Source organism: Rhinoderma darwinii, chromosome 4 (assembly GCF_050947455.1).
Source record: "Rhinoderma darwinii isolate aRhiDar2 chromosome 4, aRhiDar2.hap1, whole genome shotgun sequence".
Lineage (NCBI taxonomy): Eukaryota > Metazoa > Chordata > Amphibia > Anura > Rhinodermatidae > Rhinoderma > Rhinoderma darwinii.
Window position 1 is genome coordinate 297,031,358 of NC_134690.1, and position 23,450 is coordinate 297,054,807.

Here is a 23,450-nt window from a genome sequence, read left to right on the forward strand (position 1 = left end):
CCCGTTTGCCTCTCCTGCGCCTTCGGGTAAAGCTGAGGTGAAGACAATGTGCCGGCTCCGGTCCTCCCTAAGCTCCCCAGCCGGCCGCTCCACCTGTTAAACAGGAATCCCTCTGCTGCTCATAGCGTGCATTTCACGGTGGTATGCACGCTTACATCACTTCCGGAGTGTAGTATCATGGCGGCGCCCTATTACTGGCGTCTGTTTGCTCTTGGAAGCTCTGCAACTGCAGCCCATTCCATGCAGAGGAAGAGCACGCTACCAATTTGGAAGTCATCATCACACTAGTCTTGGTGTTCCAGGTTAAAGGTCACCCGGACATGAGGCCTCATTCTCTCAGGTAGGACTGTTTTTGTATCACTCCTGTCTTGCCTGCACCATGTCTGAGTCTAAGAATCCTGCCTCCAAACCTGGTGTGGTGGAGCCTAGCATGTTTCCCAACCCAGTAAGTATTCTGGTTATGGGAATATTTGTACGGGGATTAGTTACCTAACTATTTCTCTCCTTAGGCTTTCTAGATAACTGGCACTGAAACAATAAGCGAGAACTCCTAGCTTTTTGTGACATATGGCACATTTAGGAGATGTCTTCTAATAACAAAGTACCTATGCCATTCCTGCACAGAGAATATCATCAGCGAGGAGCAGCCTTCATTTATGATGGAAGAGATTAAGTAAATGGTCAAGCAGGAGATACAAACTTCTTTGTCCTCCTTCTCTCAGGCATATTTTCCCTCTCAGCCCCCTCCCACACCTAAAAAAAAAGGAATATTATGGTAGAAGAGGATTCAGGGTCTTAAGGGGGTAGTAACCTTCCCTCTCTATTTGGTAATATCCTAGAGGAAGGAGAATTGTCGGGACCTTCCGCTCCCCAAAAACAAAAAGTATTACTTTTCAAATGAAAATGTGCAAGAACTTCTTAATGCAGTAAGAAGCACTATGGGGGTAGAAGGGATAGAAGAAACTCGTACAATCCAGGACGAAATGTTTTTTTGGACTATGAGCAAAAAGAAACTATGCTTTCCCATCGATGAAATTCTAAAAGGACTCATTGAAGATGAATGGAAATTTCCTGAAAAACAGGTCTCTTGGCCAGCAGAAATAAAAGATTTCCACTGGATGAAGACATGGATGGAAGTTTCCGAAAATTGACGTCCAGGTTGCTAAAGTGGGAAAAAAAGACTTACCCTCTGAAGATTCCTCACAATTAAAAGGACCCACTAGATAGAGAGGCTGACAGCCTATTAAAAAAGACATGGGAAGCTTCTTCAGCCTTACTGCAAGTAAATATAGGGGCAACCTGTGTAACCTAAAGTTCCAAAGAAAAAGCAGTCCTTTTCGTGGTCCGTCACAAAATTATAGAGGGAAAGGCAAAGCCAGTAGATGGAGCGATCAAAAAGGTGGATGTCACGGTGCAGGGTGTGGACCCACTGGGCCGTACCGCGTAGCGGGATAGCAGCTGGGCAATCTGGTACAATGCAATGTCTATAGTCCAGAAAGGGTACCTGAGGCAATGTAGACAGTAGAGGTGTGACAATAGATGCAGCGGAAGACACAACTCGACTCAAACTCTGGACGGCACGGGATGAAGGGTACAGGCAGCAGTAACGGGTAACACTGGGAACTGGAAAACATTAGGAGACCTTTTGCAATGAACTACATTAGGTAACCCAACAACGCTCAGGCAAGGATCAAGAAGGCAGAGCCCCTTTTTATAGTCCAGCAGCATTCTGGGCTAATTGCAGATATTATGCAACTGTGTGCGCACTGGCCCTTTAAGGCCATGCACGCGCAGGCGCTCCTGCCCTGCGGGAGACAGTGTCTGGACCAAGAAGTGAGTGCCGGCATCTCTCAGGAGGGAGATGCTGCCGGGAACTCACTCGTCCATGGCCTCGGCCGTCAAACAGTATCTACAGTCCCCCCTGTAGATAACGCCACATAGTCCCCCCTGTAGATAACGCCACATAGTCCCCCCTGTAGATAACGCCACATAGTCCCCCCTGTAGATAACGCCACACAGTCCCCCTCTGTAGATAACGCCACACAGTCCCCCTCTGTAGATAACGCCACACAGTCCCCCTCTGTAGATAACGCCACACAGTCCCCCTCTGTAGATAACGCCAGTCCCCCTCTGTACAGACAGTCCCCCTCTGTAGATAACGCCACACAGTCCCCCTCTGTAGATAACGCCACACAGTCCCCCTCTGTAGATAACGCCACACAGTCCCCCTCTGTAGATAACGCCACACAGTCCCCCTCTGTAGATAACGCCACACAGTCCCCCTCTGTAGATAACGCCACACAGTCCCCCTCTGTAGATAACGCCATACATTCTACAGGGGGGGGCTGTATGGTGTTCTCTACAGTGGGCTGTATGGCGTTAGCGCCATACAGCCCCCTCTGTAGATTACGCCATATAGTCCACCTGTAGATAACGCCACACAGTCCCCCAGTAGATAACGCCACACAGTCCCCCTCTGTAGATAACGCCATACAGTCCCCCATGTAGATAACGCCATACAGTCCCCCTCTGTAGATAACGCCATACATTCTACAGGGGGGGCTGTATGGCGTTATCTACAGGGGGGGCTGTATAGCGTTATCTACAGGGGGGGCTGTATGGCGTTCTCTACAGTGGGGGCTGTATGGTGTTAGCGCCATACAGCCCCCTCTGTAGATAATGCCATGCAGTCCCCCTGTAGATAATGCCATACAGTCCCCCTGTAGATAATGCCATACAGTCCCCCTGTAGATAATGCCATACAGTCCCCCTGTAGATAATGCCATACAGTCCCCCTGTAGATAATGCCATACAGTCCCCCTGTAGATAACGCCATACAGTCTACAGGGGGGGCGCTGTATGGCGCTATCTACAGGGGGGACTGTATGGCGTTATCTACAGGGGGGACTGTAAAAAAGGCACTATCTACACGGGGGGGGGGGGGGGTTGGGTGACACCCAGGGGAGGGGGGGGCCCCAGTCAAAAGTTTGCTATGGGGCCCAGTCTTTCCTAGTTACGCCCCTGGTTTGGACTATTAAACAGTCTAAAAAGAGCAGAACCATGGATGCTACCAATATGTCAGGATCTCCTACATCTGGGACCAATCCTATATACAGACACTCAAAAGCTTCAACTAGCAGCTTGGCTTCTGAAGCCTCCATCCTAAAATCAAAAGGATTGTTGGAAGCAGTAATAAATACAATACAAAAGAGTAGAAAGGATGTGACCAATGCTATCTATTACATAGTTTGGAAAACCATTCTTTCCTGGTATTGGGATGAGAAACCAAATATTCTTCATCCCAACATAGCAAAAATTCTGGACTTCCTTCAAGCAGGTCTTGAGAAGGGTTTAAAACCAAGTACGCTAAAAGTACAGATATCTGCGCTAAGCTCATATTTCAATCGGGATATTGCTTCCCACAGATGGATCAAAAGATTTTTCATAGGAGCCTACAGGCCATCACTAAAGAAGAAGATTCTAGTCCCCATCTGGGACCTAAATATTGTGTTAAATGCATTAACTTTACCCCCATTTGAATCTCCTACTAAAATCAGGAGACTATCTTGGAAAGCTGCTCTTCTGGCCATTACTACGGCACGCAGATTAGGAGAAATTCAAGCTCTCTCCATGAGAAAACCATATCTGAAAATTATGGAAGAAAGAATCATTTTTCATCCAGATCCCACATTTTTAGCAAAAATGGTATCCGAATTTCACATGTCCCAAGACCTTGTACTTCTCATTGTTTCTATTTTTAGGATTTTGACATAAGGATGGAAGTTCCACTCGTTAGACGTACGCAAAATTGTACTAAAATACTTAGAATTGACAGATTTTTGGAGGACAGATCAAAATCTTTGTCCAGTTCTGGGGGTCGAATAAAGGCATAAAAGCTTCCAAAACTACCATCTCAAATTTGTATTAAGAAAGCATTATTTAAGATTAACAAAAGTTGTGATTTAACCCCTTGACTCTTTAGGACGTAGCGGTACGTTATCCATTGCAATGCTTTAACGCATCGAGACGTACTGGTGCGTCATGAATGTAAACGGTTACAGGGCATGGTGACAGAACCGTTCTATTATCTGCTAATCGGCACAGTAACACGGCAGGGAACCAATGACATCGGTCCTTTGTCAGGGATTTCTGTGAATTGTTAGTCTGCTGTGACTGACCAATCACAGCTTAGTGACGTGAAAAACTGGGTGGTAACAACTGATACAGCGTCTGATCTCCCCATTGTGACAGTAAATGTGAGGAGATCGGATGTCTAATAGCGTGCCCAATACAAAAATCAGTCACTTGAGAGAGATGATGCAATTATACTATTTTTGCACTTTAATAATGACCTGCAGTGCCCACCCGCAACTCTGACTGCCTTTATAAAATCTGGCCTGTGATCACATTTTACCCAAAAAATTTGTGAAATCTGCACCCCTGGAAAACATATATCGCAATTGCTGAATCCCTCGTTCATTTTAAGGGCCGACTAAAATTCATGCAGTACCTCCCCAATAAAAGAGCCAGCTACGGCATCAACGTTTATAAGTTATGCGAAAGTGAAACTGGTTACACAAATACATTCAGAATTTGAGAGAGTAACCTTCTGTCCTAGGTAAAATTGTCTGGGATCTCTTGCACCCCCTGCTGCACCAAGTCTACCATTTGTACCTAGACAATTTTTACACCAGTATTCCACTTTTTAAATGTTTGACCGTAAGAAAACCCCTAGCCTGTGGAACAGTTTGGAAAAATCAGAGAGGCCTCCCAAAGACCCTCCTAGGACAAAGGCTACAGATTAGTGAGATCAGGGCAATGTTCAGTGACTGGATGCTACTCTTGAAGTATAGGGACAAAAAAGATGTCCATATACTCACGATACACAATGAGAAAAGCACTCTTGTCCACATGCATGGCAGATCTGCTGAGACCCCAAAGCCGGTTTGTATACTGGCGTATAATAAATACCAACCAGATGATTAAGCCCTTTAATGCAATGAGGAAATCCAGGACCTGGTATAAATATTTTTTTTTTTGTTATACATCTAGTCCAGATAGCGATGTACAACTAGTACATTTTGTACAGATCTGCCGGCCATCGTGAAAAATACCTGGAATACCAGAAAAACATAATTAGAAAATTAATTCTTGAAGGCAGTGAGGAAGAAGGAGAACCTTCAGCATAAGTCAGTGAATCCTCAAGGATAATACGAGGGCAACCTTTTCCTTCAGAGGGGCCTTGCACACACAAAAAGTTACTTGCGCAAAAAAGTTGTCACGTGTTCTACAAACGAGGAATCCGTAAAGATTCTCACACACACCCTCCAAACCCAGCCCTTATGATAACGATTATTTTAAAACCTTCCACTCCTCGTTAGATTATTAACCGGTTCCCGACTGCCGGCTGTGTGTATACGTTCGGCGGTCAGGGTCCTTAAAACACACGACATAGACTATTTATGGCGCGGGTTTTAGCTTGCTGCCCAAGCGATCGGGCAGCTGAATGTCGGGTCTCCAATGAACGCAGCCTGTAACTGGGGCTACAGGACACCCGCCAATCCTTCTTAACGCTAGCCCTGACCCAATTACCCTAAAATAGACGTGTAATGTATCAAAATTTGCAGTAGACAATGACTATCACAAATAAAAGGCCTATTTTAGGGTAAAACAATATTACCAGAAAAAAATGGCTAAAAAGTAAAGCATATTTTTTACTACAATTTTCAAACTTTAAGCCTAGAAATTCTAAAGCCGCAAAAAGGTTGTGTATAAAAATAATAAAAAAAAGAAGCCTACGTTGACTACGAAAGAAACATTACAAAAATCATGGTGTCTGGTCCTGAACCCGTTAATTTAGTCAATTTTTTACATTTATTCATGCCACTTTTGCCTCTCAATTTTTTAATTTATCCTTATCCCACTTGATTTATTGCCCCATTACAAACTGGAACACAATAAACAAAACAAAGTTTCTCATTATACCCCTAGATGAATAAAACACATGGAATATTTCTGTACTACAGAAAAAAAGCGTAACAGACATTAGTTTCTCTATTGTTACCTACTGCAAAAAAATTTAACTGACACATCTGTAAAAAAAACAATTGTTGTTCTCTACAACCTCGTAAACTTCTGCCAAACCCTTGTGCTTTAAAAATTCTTATTACACTCCTAGATGAATACCTTTCATAAGTGAATATATATCATATACTTTGATAAACCTGTTTTTTTTTGTTTTTTTTTTAAATATTTTTGCTTGTTTGCCTGTTTATTATGACCATGTTCTGTCATATCGTGTTTTAATTTTTTTTTGGAGGATTTTAAGCGGTTCATCATTACAGTATGGGTTCTAGATGGTTTTATACTGGTTTTTCACTGACCTCACAAAACCTAGTAAAGCTGAGAATATTTAATATAATATTAGTGTAGGACACTGCCCATTTTGCCCACATCTCAGTTCCTACCTTTCCGGGCAGGGACCTAGTGTGCCGACGTCACTTGGCATATTCATTTCTCATATAGTGATTGGTGCTAAAGAAATTACGTACAACCAGTACTTAAAAAAAAAAAAGTTAAATATATTGCCCTGTAACTGCTCTCTCATCCTGTGAACACGCTTGAGTTTCAAGACCAGGGCCGCCATCAGGGTGGTATTAGTGGTACTGATGTGAGGGTCCCGGCCAAAGCTAATTGAAAGGGGGGCCCGGCAACTGCCGCGACTTGCCTTTGGTAGAAAAAAAACAGGCCTCCAATGGGGCCAGTTTTTTTCACCAAAAGAATGTCGTGAGCTGCAGGCCCCCCCTCTCGTCATGGGGGCCGTCAATCCGCCCGTGCGCGCGACCGATCGTGCGCACCCGCAAACTCCCGCGAAAGCCCGGAAACACGTACCCGCGACAGCCGGTGCGCTCGCAGACGTGACAGCCCGGGCGCTCGCAACAGCGATGGCACGCGCACGCCCCTGATCGCCCGCGCGCGCACCTGCGAACGAACCTCCCGCAGCCGCGGACACACATGGACACAACTTACCTGGAGCCTGGCTCGAGGAGAAGGACTGGACGTCTGGACCGGAGACGTTGCCTGGGAGACGTTGCCTGGGAGACGTTGCCTGGGAGACGTCGCGAGTGGGAGCCAGCAGCTCTTCTGACGCAGTGAGTAAAGTGTCTCAAAGTTCTGTTTAAGTATGGCCCTGTTCACACAGAGTATTTTGCAGGCAGAAAAAAAATTTGCCTCAAAATTCCTTAAAGAATTTTGAGTCAGATTTTGACCTGCCCACACTATCTTGCCGCGTTTTTTTTGCTGCGATTTTTGCCCGTGGCGATTGAGGACATCCGACAAAAAACGCAGCGAAAAAGTGATTTTCTGCCTCCCATTGATTTCGATGGGAGGTCAGAGGCGGAACAGCGGCAAGAAAGGACGTGCTGCTTTTTTTTTTTTTTTTTCCGCGACTGGCTCCCATTGACTTCAGATTAAATCAATGGGAGGCGGTTTTGGAAGTTGTTTGGTGCTGATTCTGACGCAGTATCCGAGTCAATATCAAGGCCCAAAAACTCTGTGAACTGGGCCTTATTGTTAGGGCTTATTCAGACGAACGTGTAATACATCCGTGCAACGCGTGTGATTTTCACGCGCCTTCCACGGACCTATGTTACTCTATGGGGCCGTTCAGACTGTCATTGATTTTCAACGGAAAGTGACAGCACAGCTTCAGTTTGTCACCATTAGCGCAGTCGACTACGCTATTGATTCCGTCCGAAAACCAGCCGGAATGGTGACGAACGGAAACCGTTAGTGATGTTTCCGTCACCATTGAGATCAATGGTGACTGAAACGGAAGCTGTGCTGTCACTTTCACTTTCCGTTGCGGGGTTCACCCGACGGAAACCTCAGACGGAACCCCGGAACGGAAGCGAACGGTGATGTGAACAGGCCCTAACACGAAAGTTTTGTATTTTTTTTTAAGCTGGTTCACAAAAAAAAAAAAAATTCCAAATTCTACTGGACCAATTGCCTATTTAGAGACGGGCAGCAGCTCCAGGAGCGACATCATAAGGGACACACTAGGCGGATATGCTGAGTAAAACTACACAGCTTATCCGCCCCGGTATTCGCAGGGAATTCTGCCAGCAAAACCGCACCAAATAGTGGTGCAGGTTTCGTGGGACATGTCCGCTGCGGGAATCCTGCAGGGAAAAAAAATTTAGATTTGCCCCGGCTGTAGTTCAGGTGACGCATCTCTCTCTTCTGAACGTAGCCCCGCCTCCTGGGATGACGCTGTAGACCATGTGACCGCTGCAGCAGTCACATGGGATGAAACATCATGACAGGAGGCCGGGCTGCGCTAAGAATATAGGATCGCGTCACCAGGATTACGGCCGGGGTAAGTCTAAACTTTTTTATCAATTTAAAAAAGTACCTTTTTTTTTTTTTTTTCCCTCATTTGTGATTTTTGCGGAAGAACCGCAGCATTTCCGCAACAGAGGAGCAGCGATTCCACAGAATAAATTGACATGCTGCGGCTTAAAAAGCCACACTGCAGGTCAATTTTTTTTGCAACGTGTGGATGAGATTTGTTCAAATCTCATCCACTCTGCTGCGACTGTAATACGCTGCGGATTTTCCGCAATAAAATGTGTTGCATAAAATCCGCAGTTTTCATGCCTAGTGTGTTCTTACCCTAAGGCCGGATTTACACAAGCGTGTGATTTTTGCGCGCGCAAAAAACGTGGCGTTTTGCGCATGCAAAAGGTCCATAACCGCTCCATGTGGCAGCAGCGTATGATGCACGGCTGCGTGATTTTCGCGCAGCCGCCATCATTATGACACTCTGTTTGGATGTTTGTAAACAGAAAAGCACGTGGTGCTTTTCTGTTTTCATTCATAGTTTATACTGCTGCGGAAGTGCTGGGCGTGATATTCACGCACCCATTGACTTCAATGGGTGCGTGGTGCGCGAACAATGCACAAATATAGGACATGTCGTGAGTTTTACGCAGCAGTAGAATAAAAAAGTCCCTGCATCTTAGTCGGCAGCGCCGGGCCCCCTGACTGCTCCTTACTTAACCCCTTCCTGACCCGGACTGCTCCTTAACCCCTTCCTGACCCGTGATGTGCCGGCACATCATAGAGCGGGGAGGGGATGATCTGTGGAGCGGGCTCATATATTAAATGTTTTCCTATTTTCTGTGGTCTAAAACCTGGGTGCGTCTTAGTCAGGTGCGTTTTATAGTCTGAAAAATACGGTATATATTTTTTTTTAATTTTTTTTAGCATTTGCACGATAAAATCACTTTTTAAAAAAATTATTTTGTTTTTCATATTCTGAGAGCCATAACTTTTTTTTTTTATTTGTCATTTTAAAAAGCTGGGTAAGAGCTTGTTTTTTCTGGGATGGGTTGTAGTTTTTATTGGTATTATTTTGAGGTAAATGCGACTTTTTGATCACTTTTCTTTATTCTATGTTTTGGGAGGGGTGGTGACCAAAAAAATTACGATTCTGGGTTGTTTTTCTATTTTTTGCAGTGTTCACCGTGCTGGAAAAATAACATAGTTTGGGTCGTTGCGAAAGCGGTGATACCAAATATGTGTACTTCTTCGTATTTTATTATAGGAAGAATTGTTTTTGTTTTTTTTTCCTTTTTTTTTTTTGTCCCACTAGGGGACTTGAAGACCTTCAGGTATTTTGAGGCAAATTTTGACCTGCCGGCAGGACATTAAAAGCGTTTTTCCGTCTGCGGCCATTAAGTGCCTCTGGTAAAAAAGAAAACACTTCGAAAACAGCTTTCTCTGCCTCCCATTAATGTCAATTGGAGGTCAGACACAAATGCCCGAAAAAAAACGCCTCCGCCTCCCAATGAAATCAATGGGAGGCGATTTCGGACATTTTTTGGCGCTGTTTCCGCGTCAAAAACAGCGCAAAAATACTCCCTGAGAACTAGCCCTAAGGCCCCATTCCCACTAAGTATTTTGCAGGCAGAAAAAATGTGCCTCAATATTCCTTCAGAAATTTTGAGGCACATTTTGCAGGCAGAAAAAATGTGCCTTTAAAATTCCTTCAGGAATTTTGAGGCAGACTTCGACCTGCCTGCACTTTCTTGAAGCTTTTCTTGCATTTCTAGAACAGCTTTTTCTGTCTCCCATTGATTTCAAAGGGAGGTCAGAGTTGGAACCCCGGCACGAAAGAACATATCGCTTTTTTCCCATGAGCAGCTAAAAGCCACCCCGGAAAAAAAAACTCTGTCTCCCATTGAAAACAATGGGAGGCTATTTCGGACGTCTTGTTGGCGCCGATTCCAACGCAATTTCCTTGTCAAAATTGGCGCCAATGTACTCTGTGTGAACAGGACCGAACTCCTCAACTCTTGACCATCCAACAGAAGAATATATTTGATTTTAAATCTCAATCTACTCCTTCAAAATGGGAAAAGTTGAGTATACTCTGCATTGCCCCTCTTGTGGATTTTAAAGCATCACCCAAGAGCAACAATCAATATGTTGTCTTAATTATTTTCCTCAAAGCTCTTTTTACCTCAAACCCTCTAATTGTTTGATCTCTCTTAATTGTCGTAGAACCATTTGCAATTGTTAAAAAGGGGAGAGAAGGGGGCAACCTAGTCTGGTACCCCTTTGTAGCTACAAAAAACTATATATTTATCAGTAACATTGAAGGGGTTGTCCAGTCCCTAAAAATTGATGGCCTGTCCTCAGGATAGGCCATCAATATCTGATCAGTCGGTGTCCGACACCTGGGATCCCCACCTATCTGTATTAAAGGGGCTGCAGCGCTTGTACAAGCGCTGCTTCCCCTTAATTCCGGTCGTGGTTCACAGTATTACAGCCTTCCCCCATTGACGTGAAAGCCGCGCTAGTTCAAAACAGCTGATCGGTGGGGGTCCTGGCTGTCTGACTCCGACCGATCAGATATTGATGGCCTATCCTGAGGATAGGCAATCAGTTTGTATGGACTGGACAACCCCTTTAACTCTGGCTTTAGGATATTTACATAACAATGCTATCCCTTTTCTTAAACTTGGATTAAACCCATACCTTTTAAAGTAATTAAAAATGGTATCTCCAATCGACAGTCAAATGCCTGCAAATCACCAAACATGCAATCTCTCTGTACCCTGCCTCCATTGCGGATCCCTGAAAAGCCTACCAATATTATATCCCGTTAAATGCTTCTGATCGGCCATGATCTTCACCAAGTTTTTAATATTTACGTTTAGTAGAGATGAGTCTGTAAACCAAATTTTCTTTTGTGTCTTGCTTTGGAAACTGTATTCTATATGTTTCATACATATAAGTCGTTACTTCTCCAGTGCTCATTGGCTCATTTGAAACCTGTTACAAGTGAAGGAGTAACAGACCCAGATCTTCAGTAAACATCCATGGGCAGACAATACCCGATGCTTTTCCCTTCGGTGGTGCTTTTATGGTAAGGCCACACGGTGCGGCCACATTGCGTTTATGTTGCGTTTTTAAACCGCAGCAAGTAATTTTTTAATAGAAGTCAATGGTGACATTTTTGTTATGGACAGACTGCTGCTATTATATTACAATGTGTTTTTAGTGCAGTTAACTGCATCTTCATAAATGTCCGACCGCATGCAGTTAATGACCGCGCTGCCAATGTTGTTGCTGAACTGCTTGCGTTTTTGCTGACCGTTCTGCAACTCATTGAATGGAACTGTATACAGGAAGCACCTAACAAACTTCACCACCAGTGAAAACAATGTCCATGAACTATGTGCGTAAAAAACAGAACTGCAGCATTACAGAGACAAAAATGCATGCAATTGACCGCATGCGATTTTGAAACGCAACAAACCGCGTCAACGACGCACCGTGTGGCCTTACCCTTAATGCTGCTTGTAATTGCTCATGACTTATGGGTGCTACCAACTTGTTTAAACTGTCTTAGGAAAGCGAGGAAATGTTAACCTTCTGAAATCTTGCTCTCACATTTAATTTCTGTTAACCGTACGATATAACTTCTTATATTACTCCTTGAAATTAATATTTTGTCCCTTCCTGATCTTCTATTTTTTTTTTCCATCAACAATTAGAACGTGTAATCCATTTAGAAGAGTATTTCTTAACTTTGCTTTCCAGCATTCTACCAATCTTACCAATATTTTTGTTTTGAAATTTTCCAAGTAATTACTAGTAATATGCTTAACCCGTTAGTGACCGGCCCATAGTGTTTCAAACGGGCCTGATTCCGATGCAATAGACTTTTTACGTCGCTGCATCGGAATAAGTAAACAGAGCAGGGAGCTGTCAAATCTCCCTGCTCTCAGCTGCCAGAGGCGTCCCTGCTCTAACGTGTGAGATCGATATTAGTATCGATCTCACCCGTTTAACCCCTCAGATGCGGTGCTCCATAGCGTGCTCCGCATCGGAGTGGTTTTGGAGAGAGGGAGCTCCCTCTCATCCCACAGACACCCGGCGATAAGATCACAGACACATACAGGAGCTGTGACAGCTGCTATCTCGTACAGCAGCTGTCACAGCTCCTACAGCGGGGACTGATCGCTGTGTCCCCGCTGATTAACCCCTTAAAAGCCGCGTTCTATAGAGATCGCGGCTTTTTAGGGGTTAAGCTGCCATCGCCGGCCTGCTACACGATAGCGGCCGGCGATGGTGACTATGGCAACCGGACACCAAACAATGGCGTCCGGCTATTTCATAGACGGAAGCCTAGTGGGTCCTGACAACGTCAGGACCCACTATGCTTGCTGTCAGTGAGTAGCTGACAGTTCTAATACACTGCACTACGCATGTAGTGCAGTGTATTAGAATAGCGATCAGGGCCTCCTGCCCTCAAGTCCCCTAGTGGGACAAAGTAATAAAGTAAAAAAAAAGATGTGTAAAAATAAGAAAATAAAAGTTTTAAAAGTAAAAATCCCCCTTTTTACCTTTGAGTCCTTTATTATTAATAAAAATATATAAACAAACAAATAAACTATACATAATTGGTATCGCCGCGTCCGTAACGGCCTGAACGACAAAATTATTTTGTTATTTATCCCGCACGGTGAACGCCGTAAAAGAAAATAATAATAAACCGTACCACAATCACAATTGTTTGGTCACTTCACCCAAAAAATGGAATAAAAAGAGATCAAGAAGTCGCATGTACCTAAAAATGGAACTGATCGAAACTACAGTTCGTTACGCAAAAAATAAGTCCTCGCACGGCTTTATTGATTGAAAAATAAAAAAGTTCTGGCGCTTAGAATAAGGTAACACAAAAAGTGAATGATTTTTTACAAAACGTATTTTATTGTGCAAACGCCATAAGACATTAAAAAAAACTATAAACTACATAGGGTATCGCCAGAATCGTATCGCCCCGCAGAATAAAGTGAATGTGTCATTTATAGCGCATGGTGAACGCTGTAAAAAAAAATAGAATAAAAAACAATAGTAGAATTTCAGTTTTTTTAGTCACCACGCCACCTAAAAATAGAATAAAAACTGATCAAAAAGCTGCATGCACCCCAAGAAAACTACAATGGATTCCTCAAGGGGTCTAGTTTCCAAATTGGGGTCACTTTTGGGGGTTTCCAATGTTTTGGCACCACAAGACCTCTTCAAACCAGACATAGTGCCTAATAAAAAAGAGGCCTCAAAATGCACTAGATGCGCCTTTGCTTCTGAGGCCGGCGCTTCAGTCCATTACCGCACTAGGGCCACATGTGGGATATATCTCAAAACTGCAGAATCTGGGCAATAAATATTAAGTTTGTTTCTCTGATAAATCCTTTTGTGTTTTAAAAAAAAATGGTATAAAAAGGATTTTCTGACAAAAAAAAAAATGTTAATTTCACCTCTACTTTGCTCTAAATTTCTGTGAAACTCCTAAAGGGTTCATAAACTTTCTAAATGCTGTTGTGAATACTTTGAGGGGTCTAGTTTCTAAAATGGGGTGTTTGATAGGGGTTTCTAATATATGGGCCCCTCAAAGCAACTTCAGAACTGAACTGGAACCTAAAAAAATAAATACATTAGGCAATACTTCGCTTCTTACATTATACTGATAATGAGCCATGCACACCCCAAGATGACCCCAGTTTTGACAGTTTGTATAAACGGAGGCCCCTATTAGACCGTTCCAGTGCCCGGTTTTCCCAAGCATACACCCCGAGAAGTGTATTTCTATTGATGAGTCCCTGGTACATTTTAGAGGGAGGGTTCAATTCCGCGAGAACCTGCCGGGTAAGAGGGCAAGGTATGGCGTGAAGATGTATAAGCTGTGCGAGAGTGCATCAGGGTATACCTACAGGTTTAGGATATATGAAGGAAAGGCCACCCCCCAACCAGACTGCATCCTGGACTACAATAGGTACATGGGAGGGGTGGACTTGTCAGATCAAGTCCTGAAGCCCTACAGCCCCATGCGATGTGGTATAAGAAGCTGGCCGGGCACATCATACAGATGGCATTGTACGATGCGTACGTGCTACATCGATGTGCAGGTCAGAGGGGAACTTTCCTGGAATTTCAAGAGGTGATTATCAAGAACCTAATCTTTAGGGACCAAAAAGGGGGGGTACCCAGTACCTCTGGAAGCGGGGCCACACGCATCGTACCAGGGCGGCAACACTTCCCCAAACTGGCAAGAAGGGAAAAAGTAAAAAGAGGTGCAAAGTCTGCTATAAGAGGGCGATAAGGGATGATACTATATCAATGCGACACGTGTCCCGAATAACCAGAGCTCTGTATGAAAGAGTGTTTTAACATTTATCATACATCCTTTGGTTTATAATTTACCCCAATTTTATTTACCCTGATGCACTCCGCACAGCTTATCCCCCCTCGTCTTTCCCCTCTGGGCCCTGCTGTGTGCCCAGGCAGCTGATAACAGCCACATGTAGGGTATTGCCATACCCGGGAGAACCCACATTACAGTTTATGGGGTGTAGGTCTCCGGTCAAAATTCTCACTACACCTCTAGATGAATGCCTTAAGGGTGTAGTTTTTAAAAGGGTGTCACTTCTTGCGGGTTTCAACTGTACTGGTACCTCAGGGGCTTCTGCATACATGACTTCGCACTAGAAAATCCCTAGTAGGCCAAATGGTGGTCCTTTCCTTCTGAGCCCTCCCATGGGCCCAAACCGCAGTTTATCACCACAAATGGGGTATTGCGGCACTCAGAACAAATTGCGCAATAGAATGGGGTATTTTGTTTCTTGTGAAAATAAGAAATTTTCAGCCAAAACGACATATTTAAAAAAAAAAAAAAAAAAATGTAGTTTTAATTCCCAGCCCAATTCAAATAAGTTCTGTGAAAAAACTATGGGGTCAAAATGGTCACAACACCCATAAATGAATTCCTTGAGGGGTGTAGTTTCCAAAATGGGGTAACTTCTGGTGGGTTTCCATTGCTTTGATACCTCTGGGGCTCTGCAAATGCGACACGGCACCCGAAAACCAATCCAGCAAAATCTGAACTCCAACAAACACATAGCGCTCCTTTCCTTCCGAGCCCTCCCATGGGCCCAAACGGCAGTTTTTCGCCACAAATGGGGTATTGCTGCACTCAGGAGAACTTTGGCAAAGAAATGGGGTATTTTGTTCCCTGTGAAAATAAGAAATTTTGATCACAAATGAAATTTTATTGAAAAAAATGACTTTTTTCATTTCACAGCCTAATTCAAATAGGTGCTGTGAAAAAACTGTGCGGTCAAAATGGTAACAACCATAAATGAATTCCTTGAGGGGTGTAGTTTCCAAAATGGGGTCACTATTTGGGGATTTCTACTGTTTTGGCACCTCAACACCTCTTCAAACCTGGCATGCTGCCTAAAATATATTCTAATAAAAAAGAGGCCTCAACATGCACTAGGTGCTTCTTTGCTTCTAGGGCTTGTGTTTTATTCCAGGAGCGCACTAGAGCCACATGTGGGACATTTCTAAAAACTGCAGAATCTGGACAATACATATTATTTAGTAGTGTTTCTCTGGTAAAACCTTCTGTGTTACACAAAAAAAAATTGAATAAAATTGAAATTCAGCAAGAAAAATTACATTTGCAAATTTCACCTCCACTTTGCTTTAATGCCTGTGAAATGCCTGAAGGGTTAATAAACTTTCTAACTGCTGTTTTGAATACTTTGAGGGGTCTAGTTTTTAAAATGGGGTATTTTATCAGGGTTTCTAATACATAGGCCCCTCAAAGCCACTTCAGAACTGAAGAAGTACCTTAAAAAAAGGCTTTTGAAATTTTCTTAAAAATATGAGAAATTGCTGTTTATGTTCTAAGCCTTGTAACGTCCAAGAAAAATAAAAGAATGTTCAAAAAACGATGCCAATCTAAAGTAGACATATGGGAAATGTGAACTAGTATCTATATTGGGTGGTATAACCGTCTGTTTTACAAGCAGATGCATTTAAATTCTGAAAAATGCTATTTTTTCAAAATTTTCTCCAAATTTTGCAATTTTTCACCAATAAACACTGAATGTATCGACCAAATTTTACCACGAACATGAAGCCCAATGTGTCACGAGAAAACAATCTCAGAATCACTTGGATAGGTTTAAGCATTCCGACGTTATTACCACATAAAGTGAAATATGTCTGATTTGAAAAATGGGCTCTGAGCCTTAAGGTCAAAACTAGGCTGCGTCCTTAAGGGGTTAAACGGACAGGCAGTAATACACTGCAATACAAAAGTATTGCAGTGTATTATAATAGCGATCGGAGGATTGCATATTAAAGTCCCCTAGTGGGACTAGTAAAAAAGTAAAAAGAAAGTTTAATAAAAGTTAATAAAAAAAATAAATGAAAAACCCACTTTTCCCCTTACAAATTGCTTTACTATTAAAAAAACCAAAGTAAAGTAAAAACGTAACGCATATTTGGTATCGCCGCGTCTGTAACGACCCCGACTATAAATCTATTACATTATTTAACCCGCACGGTGAACGCCGTAAAAAATGTAATAAAAAACTATGGAAAAATTTCTGTTTTCTGTGAATCCTGACTTTAAAAAAAATTTGATAAAAAGTGATCAAAAAGTCGTATCTACTCCAAACTGGTACCAATAAAAACTACAAGTCTTCCCGCAAAAAAAAGCCCTCATACAACTGCATCGGCGGAACAATAAAAAAGTTATGGCTGTTCAAATATGGAGACACAAAAACAAATAATTTGGAAAAAAAAGCGTTTTTACTGTGTAAAAGCAGTAAAACATACAAAAACTATACAAATTTGGTATCGTAATCGTAACAACAATTTATACCACACGGTAAACGGCGTAGGTTTAGGACGCGAAAAACAGTGGTGAAATTTCAGGTTTTTTACTATTTACAACTTGTGCCGCAAAATACAAGACATTATACAGCTATGTCGACGCACAAATAAAAGTTATAGCTCTTGGAATGCGACGATGGAAAAACGTAAGAAATGGCTTGGTCATTAAGGTTTAAAATAGGCTCGTCATTAAGGGGTGTTATTAAGGGGTTAATTGAATACTCCAATCATTCCCAGTATATGTGTGTGTGTGTGTGTGTGTGTGTGTGTATATATATATATAGATAGATAGATAGATAGTTAGTAGGCTAACTACAACTTTTTTTAAGTCACCCAAAATTGTGGTTCTTGTTGTTTTTTATTTTTTTGCTTCTATCAGCTTGAAGAAAAAATGTTTTTCTTTCTAAGAATGCTCAATGATCGTGTCTATTGCTCAACTTTCCTAGATTCTTGAGCAACAAATCAATTTTCTTATGTAGACTCTACTCCCATAAGTGCATAACTTCAAAGATTTTCCAATCAGAAATCTTCTATTTTTAATTTGATTTCTTTATATATAAATGTGTTCTCATCTTGGCTTTACTGTAGGTTACCACCAAAGTGGATACGGATAGAATGGCTGGTACTTCAGAACGTGGAATGGTAAAACCAATCATCCGACAAGATAAGCAACATGAGTATCGAGTACTGGATGAAAGGTAAAAATACAAACAGAACAGAATCCAGTGACCTCAAAAGGAATGCATTATCAGAATGACATTATTCAAATCCGCAATTTATTATAAACATAGTTTAAGAGTTTGGTAGGGTTTTTTCTTTGTGAGCATAAAATCTTTATCACTGACCACTAAAGCGCACGCAAATTGATATTTCCGATCTACTTCAGCTCACCAGTCACTTTTGCTGTGTAGACTGGAACAGGGAATTTGAAGACCTCTCTATTGAACTACTGGAGGCCTACATAAACCAAATTAGTAACCCTATACCTTGTAGCAGTGGTTCCCAACCGGGGTGCCAGGTGCCGCGAGAACCGTCCAGGGGTGCCGCAACACTCCAATCATCCATTACTATAAGCTCCTCCCCAGAAGCGTAGCAGATGTGATGCACGAACGTCTGCTACAAGTACCGCCCACCACTAGAAGAGCCTGACTGAGGGAAAGGACCAACTGTGAGTGGCGGGCTGTTGGGGATTTGACTGTGAGTGGCGGGCTGTTGGGGATTTTACTGTGAGTGGCTGGCTGTTAGGGATTTTACTGCGAGTGGCGGGCTGTTGGGGATTTTGCTGCGAGTGGCGGGCTGTTTGGGATTTTGCTGCGAGTGGCGGGCTGTTGGGGATTTTGCTGCGAGTGGCGGGCTGTTTGGGATTTTGCTGCGAGTGGCGGGCTGTTGGGGATTTTGCTGCGAGTGGCGGGCTGTTGGGGATTTTGCTGCGAGTGGCGGGCTGTTGGGGATTTTGCTGCGAGTGGCGGGCTGTTGGGGACTTTGCTGCGAGTGGCGGGCTGTTGGGGATTTTACTGCGAGTGGCGGGCTGTTGGGGATTTTACTGCGAGTGGCGGGCTGTTGGGGATTTTACTGCGAGTGGCGGGCTGTTGGGGATTTTACTGCGAGGGGCGGGCTGTTGGGGATTTTACTGCGAGGGGCGGGCTGTTGGGGATTTTACTGCGAGGGGCGGGCTTTTAGAGGGGGTCGTCCCCCTCTTTGTAACGATTCAAATGCTGCGGTCGCTATTGACCGCGGCATTTAACGAGTTAAACGAGCGGGATCGCGCTTGAAGTGCCGACACCGGCATCGTATGGAGCGGGTTCACTCCGTGAGCCCGTTCCAGAATTCCCCTACCCGACTTTGGCGTATGGGTACGTCAAATGTCTGGAAGGGGTTAAACTATATTTTATGCACCATGTCTGCTTTGAAGAGTTCTTGTGGTGCCAAAACAATGGAAACACCCACAAAAAGACACCGTTTGGCAAACTACACCCCTGAAGGAATTTATCAAGGGGTATAGTGAGCATTTTAACCAGACAGGGTTTGTTTTTTGTTTTTTTTGCTGAATTTAGTGGAATTAGACTGTAAAAATTAAAATCTAATTTTTTTCCAATAAAACTTAGAAATGTAACATTTCTAAAAGGCATAAAGGAGAAAAAGCACCCTAACATTTAAAAAGCAATTTCTCCCGATTACGGCAATACCCCTCATGTGGTGTTAAACTGCTGTTTGGACACAGGGCAGGGCTCAGAATGGAAGGACCAATATTTGGCTTTTGGAGCTCAAGTTTTGCTGAAATGGTTTCCAGGTGCCATGTCTCATTTGCACAGCCCATGAGGGACCAAGGCAGTGGAAATCCCCCCCTCCCACAAAAGTGACCCCATTTGGCACATTACACTGATGAAGGAATTTATCGAGGAGTGTAGTGAGCATTTTGACCACACTTTTTTTTTATTTTTTTACCAAATTTTGTGGAATTATGCAGTGAAATTGAAAATTAATTTTTTTTTCTAATAAAATGCAGAAATTTTCAGTTTTTACAGGTAATAATGGAGGAAAAGCACCCTAACTTTTGAAAATCACCTTCTCCCGATTATGGCAATACCCTTATTATGATTACAGTCATAAACTGCTGTTTAGACACATGGCAGGGCTCAGAAAGGAAGGAGTGCTACTTGGCGTGCAGATTTTGCTGGTTTGATTTTCGGGTGTCATGTCGCATTTGCAAAACCCCTGCGGGAACAAATCAGTGGAAACCCCCCCAAAAGTGACCCCATTTAGAAAACAAACCCCTCAAGGAATTTATAATTTGCCTGGACAAATGACAGGGCTCAGAAGTGAAGAGCACCATGCGCATTTGAGGCCTGTTTTGGTAATTTTCACAGCATTGGCCCACAATTGCAGGGCTCTGAGGTCAAATGGTAAAACAAACCCCCCAAGTAGTGACCCTTTTTTTGGAAAATACACCCCTTAAGGCATTTTAAGGGGTGCAGTGAGCATTTTGACGCCACAGGTTTTTAGTTTTCATTAGAAGTTCGCAATGGATGGTGCAAAGTGAAAATTGTCTTTTTTTCCACTGATATGCCATTTTAGTGCACAATATGTTGTGCCACTGAGAACAAATACCTCAAACTTTTAAGCGGGTTTTCCCAAGTATGGCGATGCCATATCTGTGGACCTAAGCTGCTATTTGGGCACACTGTAGGGTTCAGAAGGACGGGAGCGCCATTTGGCTTTTGGCGTGCGTATTTTGGTTGGTAATGGTTTTTGTTTTGGGGTTTTACTGGTATTTCAGTTTATAATGTGGGGGGCATATGTAGGCTGGGCAAAGTACATCAGGGCATAATAAGTTGGTATAATAATTGGGTAAATAATCATAGATGTGTGGCACTGATGGTGCTTAATCATATCTGCTTTTGAAACACATGCTGCACATTTTGCACCGCTATATTCTATTTGTTGTGGAACAATTTGTCGTTTTCATTGGTACAGTTTTGGGGTACACACTACTATTTTTTTTATCACTTTTATTCCATTTGGCCAAAAACCATAAATTGTTTTTTTTTTTCTATGCCTTTTTTTTTTATTTTTTATTTTTTTCTTGTGTTCACCAGGTGGTATAATTGACATATTTTTACTTTATTGTGCGGGTCAGTATGATTACAGCGATACCATATGTATATGGTTCTTATGTTTTGCAGCTTTAAAATTAATTTTTTGTCATTTACTAGAATATGCAGTTCTGGGCTCCAGTTCACAGAAAGGATGCCCTGGAGTTGGAAAAAAATACAAAGAGCAACTAAACTAATAAGGGGCATGGAGAATCTAAGTTATAAGGAAAAATTAAAACCTATTTAGCCTTGAAAAGAGATGACTAAGGGGGGACATGATTAATTTGTATAAATATATGAATGGCCCATACAAAAAATATGGTGAAATCCTGTTCATTTAAAACTCCATCAAAAAATAAGGGAGCACTCCCTCCGTCTGGATAAAAAAAGTTCAAACTGCAGAGGCGACAAGCCTTCTTTACTGTGAGAACTGTGAATCTATGGAATAGTCTACCGCAGGAGCTGGTCACAGCAGGGACAGTAGATGGCTTTAAAAAATGGATAGATAATTTCCTAGAACCAAAAAATATCCGCTCCTATGCCCATGTGTAGAATTTTAGTTTTATCCCCTCCCTTTTTCCATCCCTTGGTTGATCATTGGACATCAAGGACATGTGTTTTTTTTTTTTTTTCAACCGTACTAAATATGTAACATATTCTGAAAGCCATAACTTTTTTTATTTATTAGTCAATTAAGCTGTGTAAGGGCTTATTTGATGGACGGGTTGTAGTTTTTATTGGTACTCTTTTGGGGTACATGCGACTTTTTGATCATTTTATATTCTGTTTTCTTAAGGGTGGAAGTAGCGATTCTGGCATTATTTTTAATTTTTTGCGTTGTTCACCGTGCGGTAAAAATGGCATTATAGTTTCATAGTTTGGGTCGTTACGGACGCGGTGATGCCAAATATGTGCCTCTTTTCTTTTTTTACCGTTCATTTTTCTTCCTATAAAAAAAATATATATAAGAAAAAAGGCAGTGTTTGTTGTTTTTTAACGTGAGACTTGAACACTTTTATTCAACATTTTTATAAACTTTTTTCACTTTTTTTTTTTTTGCCCTTCACCTCTGATCTTTACTCTAATATGTTGCACTAGCCACGTAGTGCAATGCATCAGAGCTGTCAGTTATTCACGGACATCACTCCTATTAGGCCCTGCCTACGGGTGGGCTACCGTACGTGGCAGGCCATTGTTAGACGTCCGGTTGCCATTGCAGCGATCGGCATCCTGTGATCAAATCGCGGTGATGCTAATCGCCTTCAAACCACTAAGATGCTGCGATCGCATTTCATCGCGTCATCTAAGGGGTTAATGGCAGGGATCGGAGCGGTCTTTGTTCCCTGCTGTTACAGCATGGTGTCAGCTGTAACATGACACCCGGGGCTGATGTCGCAGACTCCGCTTCTGAGCCTACGCCATCTTCTTTCTGTTGACCGGAAGCCTTTTAGGCCCCACCTCCGGGCAGGACTTAACAGGCTACCGTACTTGGTAGACAGGAGGCTATTGTTAGGTCTCGCGGGCTGCCGATCTGCTAGTAAACCCCATTGATGCAGCGCTCGCTTTTGAGCGGTGCATCAATGGGGTTAATAGGCCGGATCGGAGGCTAGCTCCAGTCCTGGCCATGCAGCAGGGTGTCACCTGTAATATATACTAGTAATTCTCAATGAATTAGAATTTCATCAAAAAGTTAATTTATTTCAGTAATTCAATTCAAAATGTGAAACTCATATATTATATGGATTCATTACACACACTGATCTATTTCCAGCATTTTTTTCTCGTAATGTTGATTATGGCCAACAGTTAATGAAAACCCAAAATGTCGTCTCTCCAAAAATTAGAATATTGGGTAATAGTTGAAGATTGTAGACTGATGGTGTCACGCTCTAATCAGCTAATCCATATAAAATACCTGCAAAGGTTTCCCTAAGGCCCCATGCACACAAACATATTTTTGCAGCCGCAATTCAGATTTGTGGGTGAATTGCGGCCCCTTTCATTTCAATGGGCCTATGCACACGACTGCGGTTTCTACGGTACGTGCATTGCCCAAGAGCCTGGACCGCAAAAAGAGCGGACATGCCTTAATACGGCCGCATTTTGCGGTCCAGGCTCGTTGAAATGAATGCACATGGCAACGTGCATGGCCCGTGATTTGCGGGCGGCCGAGGGTGACACTTCAGGGCCGTCTGAGCCGCAAGTCACGGCATGTGCACGTCACTACGGTCGTGTGCATGAGGTCTAAGCCTTTAAACGGTCCAGTTTGTTGCTCAGTGGTCCAAAGTCCTGTTTTCAGAGGAAAGTAAATACTAAGTTGCATTGGAAAATCAAGGTCCCAGAGTCTGGAGGAAGAGTGGAGAGGCATCATTCCAAGTTGCTTGTGGTCCTGTGTGAAGTTTCCAGAGTCAGTGATGGTTTGGGGAGACATGTCATCTGCTGGTGTAGGTCCACTTTGTTATATCAAGTCCAGAGTCAGCGCAGCCGTCTACCAAGAAATTTTACAGCACTTCATGCTTCCCTCTGCTGACAAGCTTTATGGAGATGCTGATTTCATTTTCCAGCAGGACTTGGCACCTGTCCACACTGCCAAAT

The 23,450-nt window shown here is 42.9% G+C and overlaps 1 protein-coding gene across 26 annotated transcripts in view; it reads left to right on the top strand.

Moving 5' to 3' along the window:
* AFDN (afadin, adherens junction formation factor) overlaps positions 1 to 23,450 on the top strand; it is a 529,325-nt gene that overhangs the window by 206,491 nt on the left and 299,384 nt on the right. For all 26 annotated transcript variants that reach the window (XM_075862614.1, XM_075862630.1, XM_075862615.1 and 23 more), the window contains one exon: positions 17,851 to 17,960. In XM_075862614.1, coding sequence (XP_075718729.1) covers positions 17,851 to 17,960 — 110 coding nt within the window. The remainder of the gene's footprint in view (positions 1 to 17,850; positions 17,961 to 23,450) is intronic.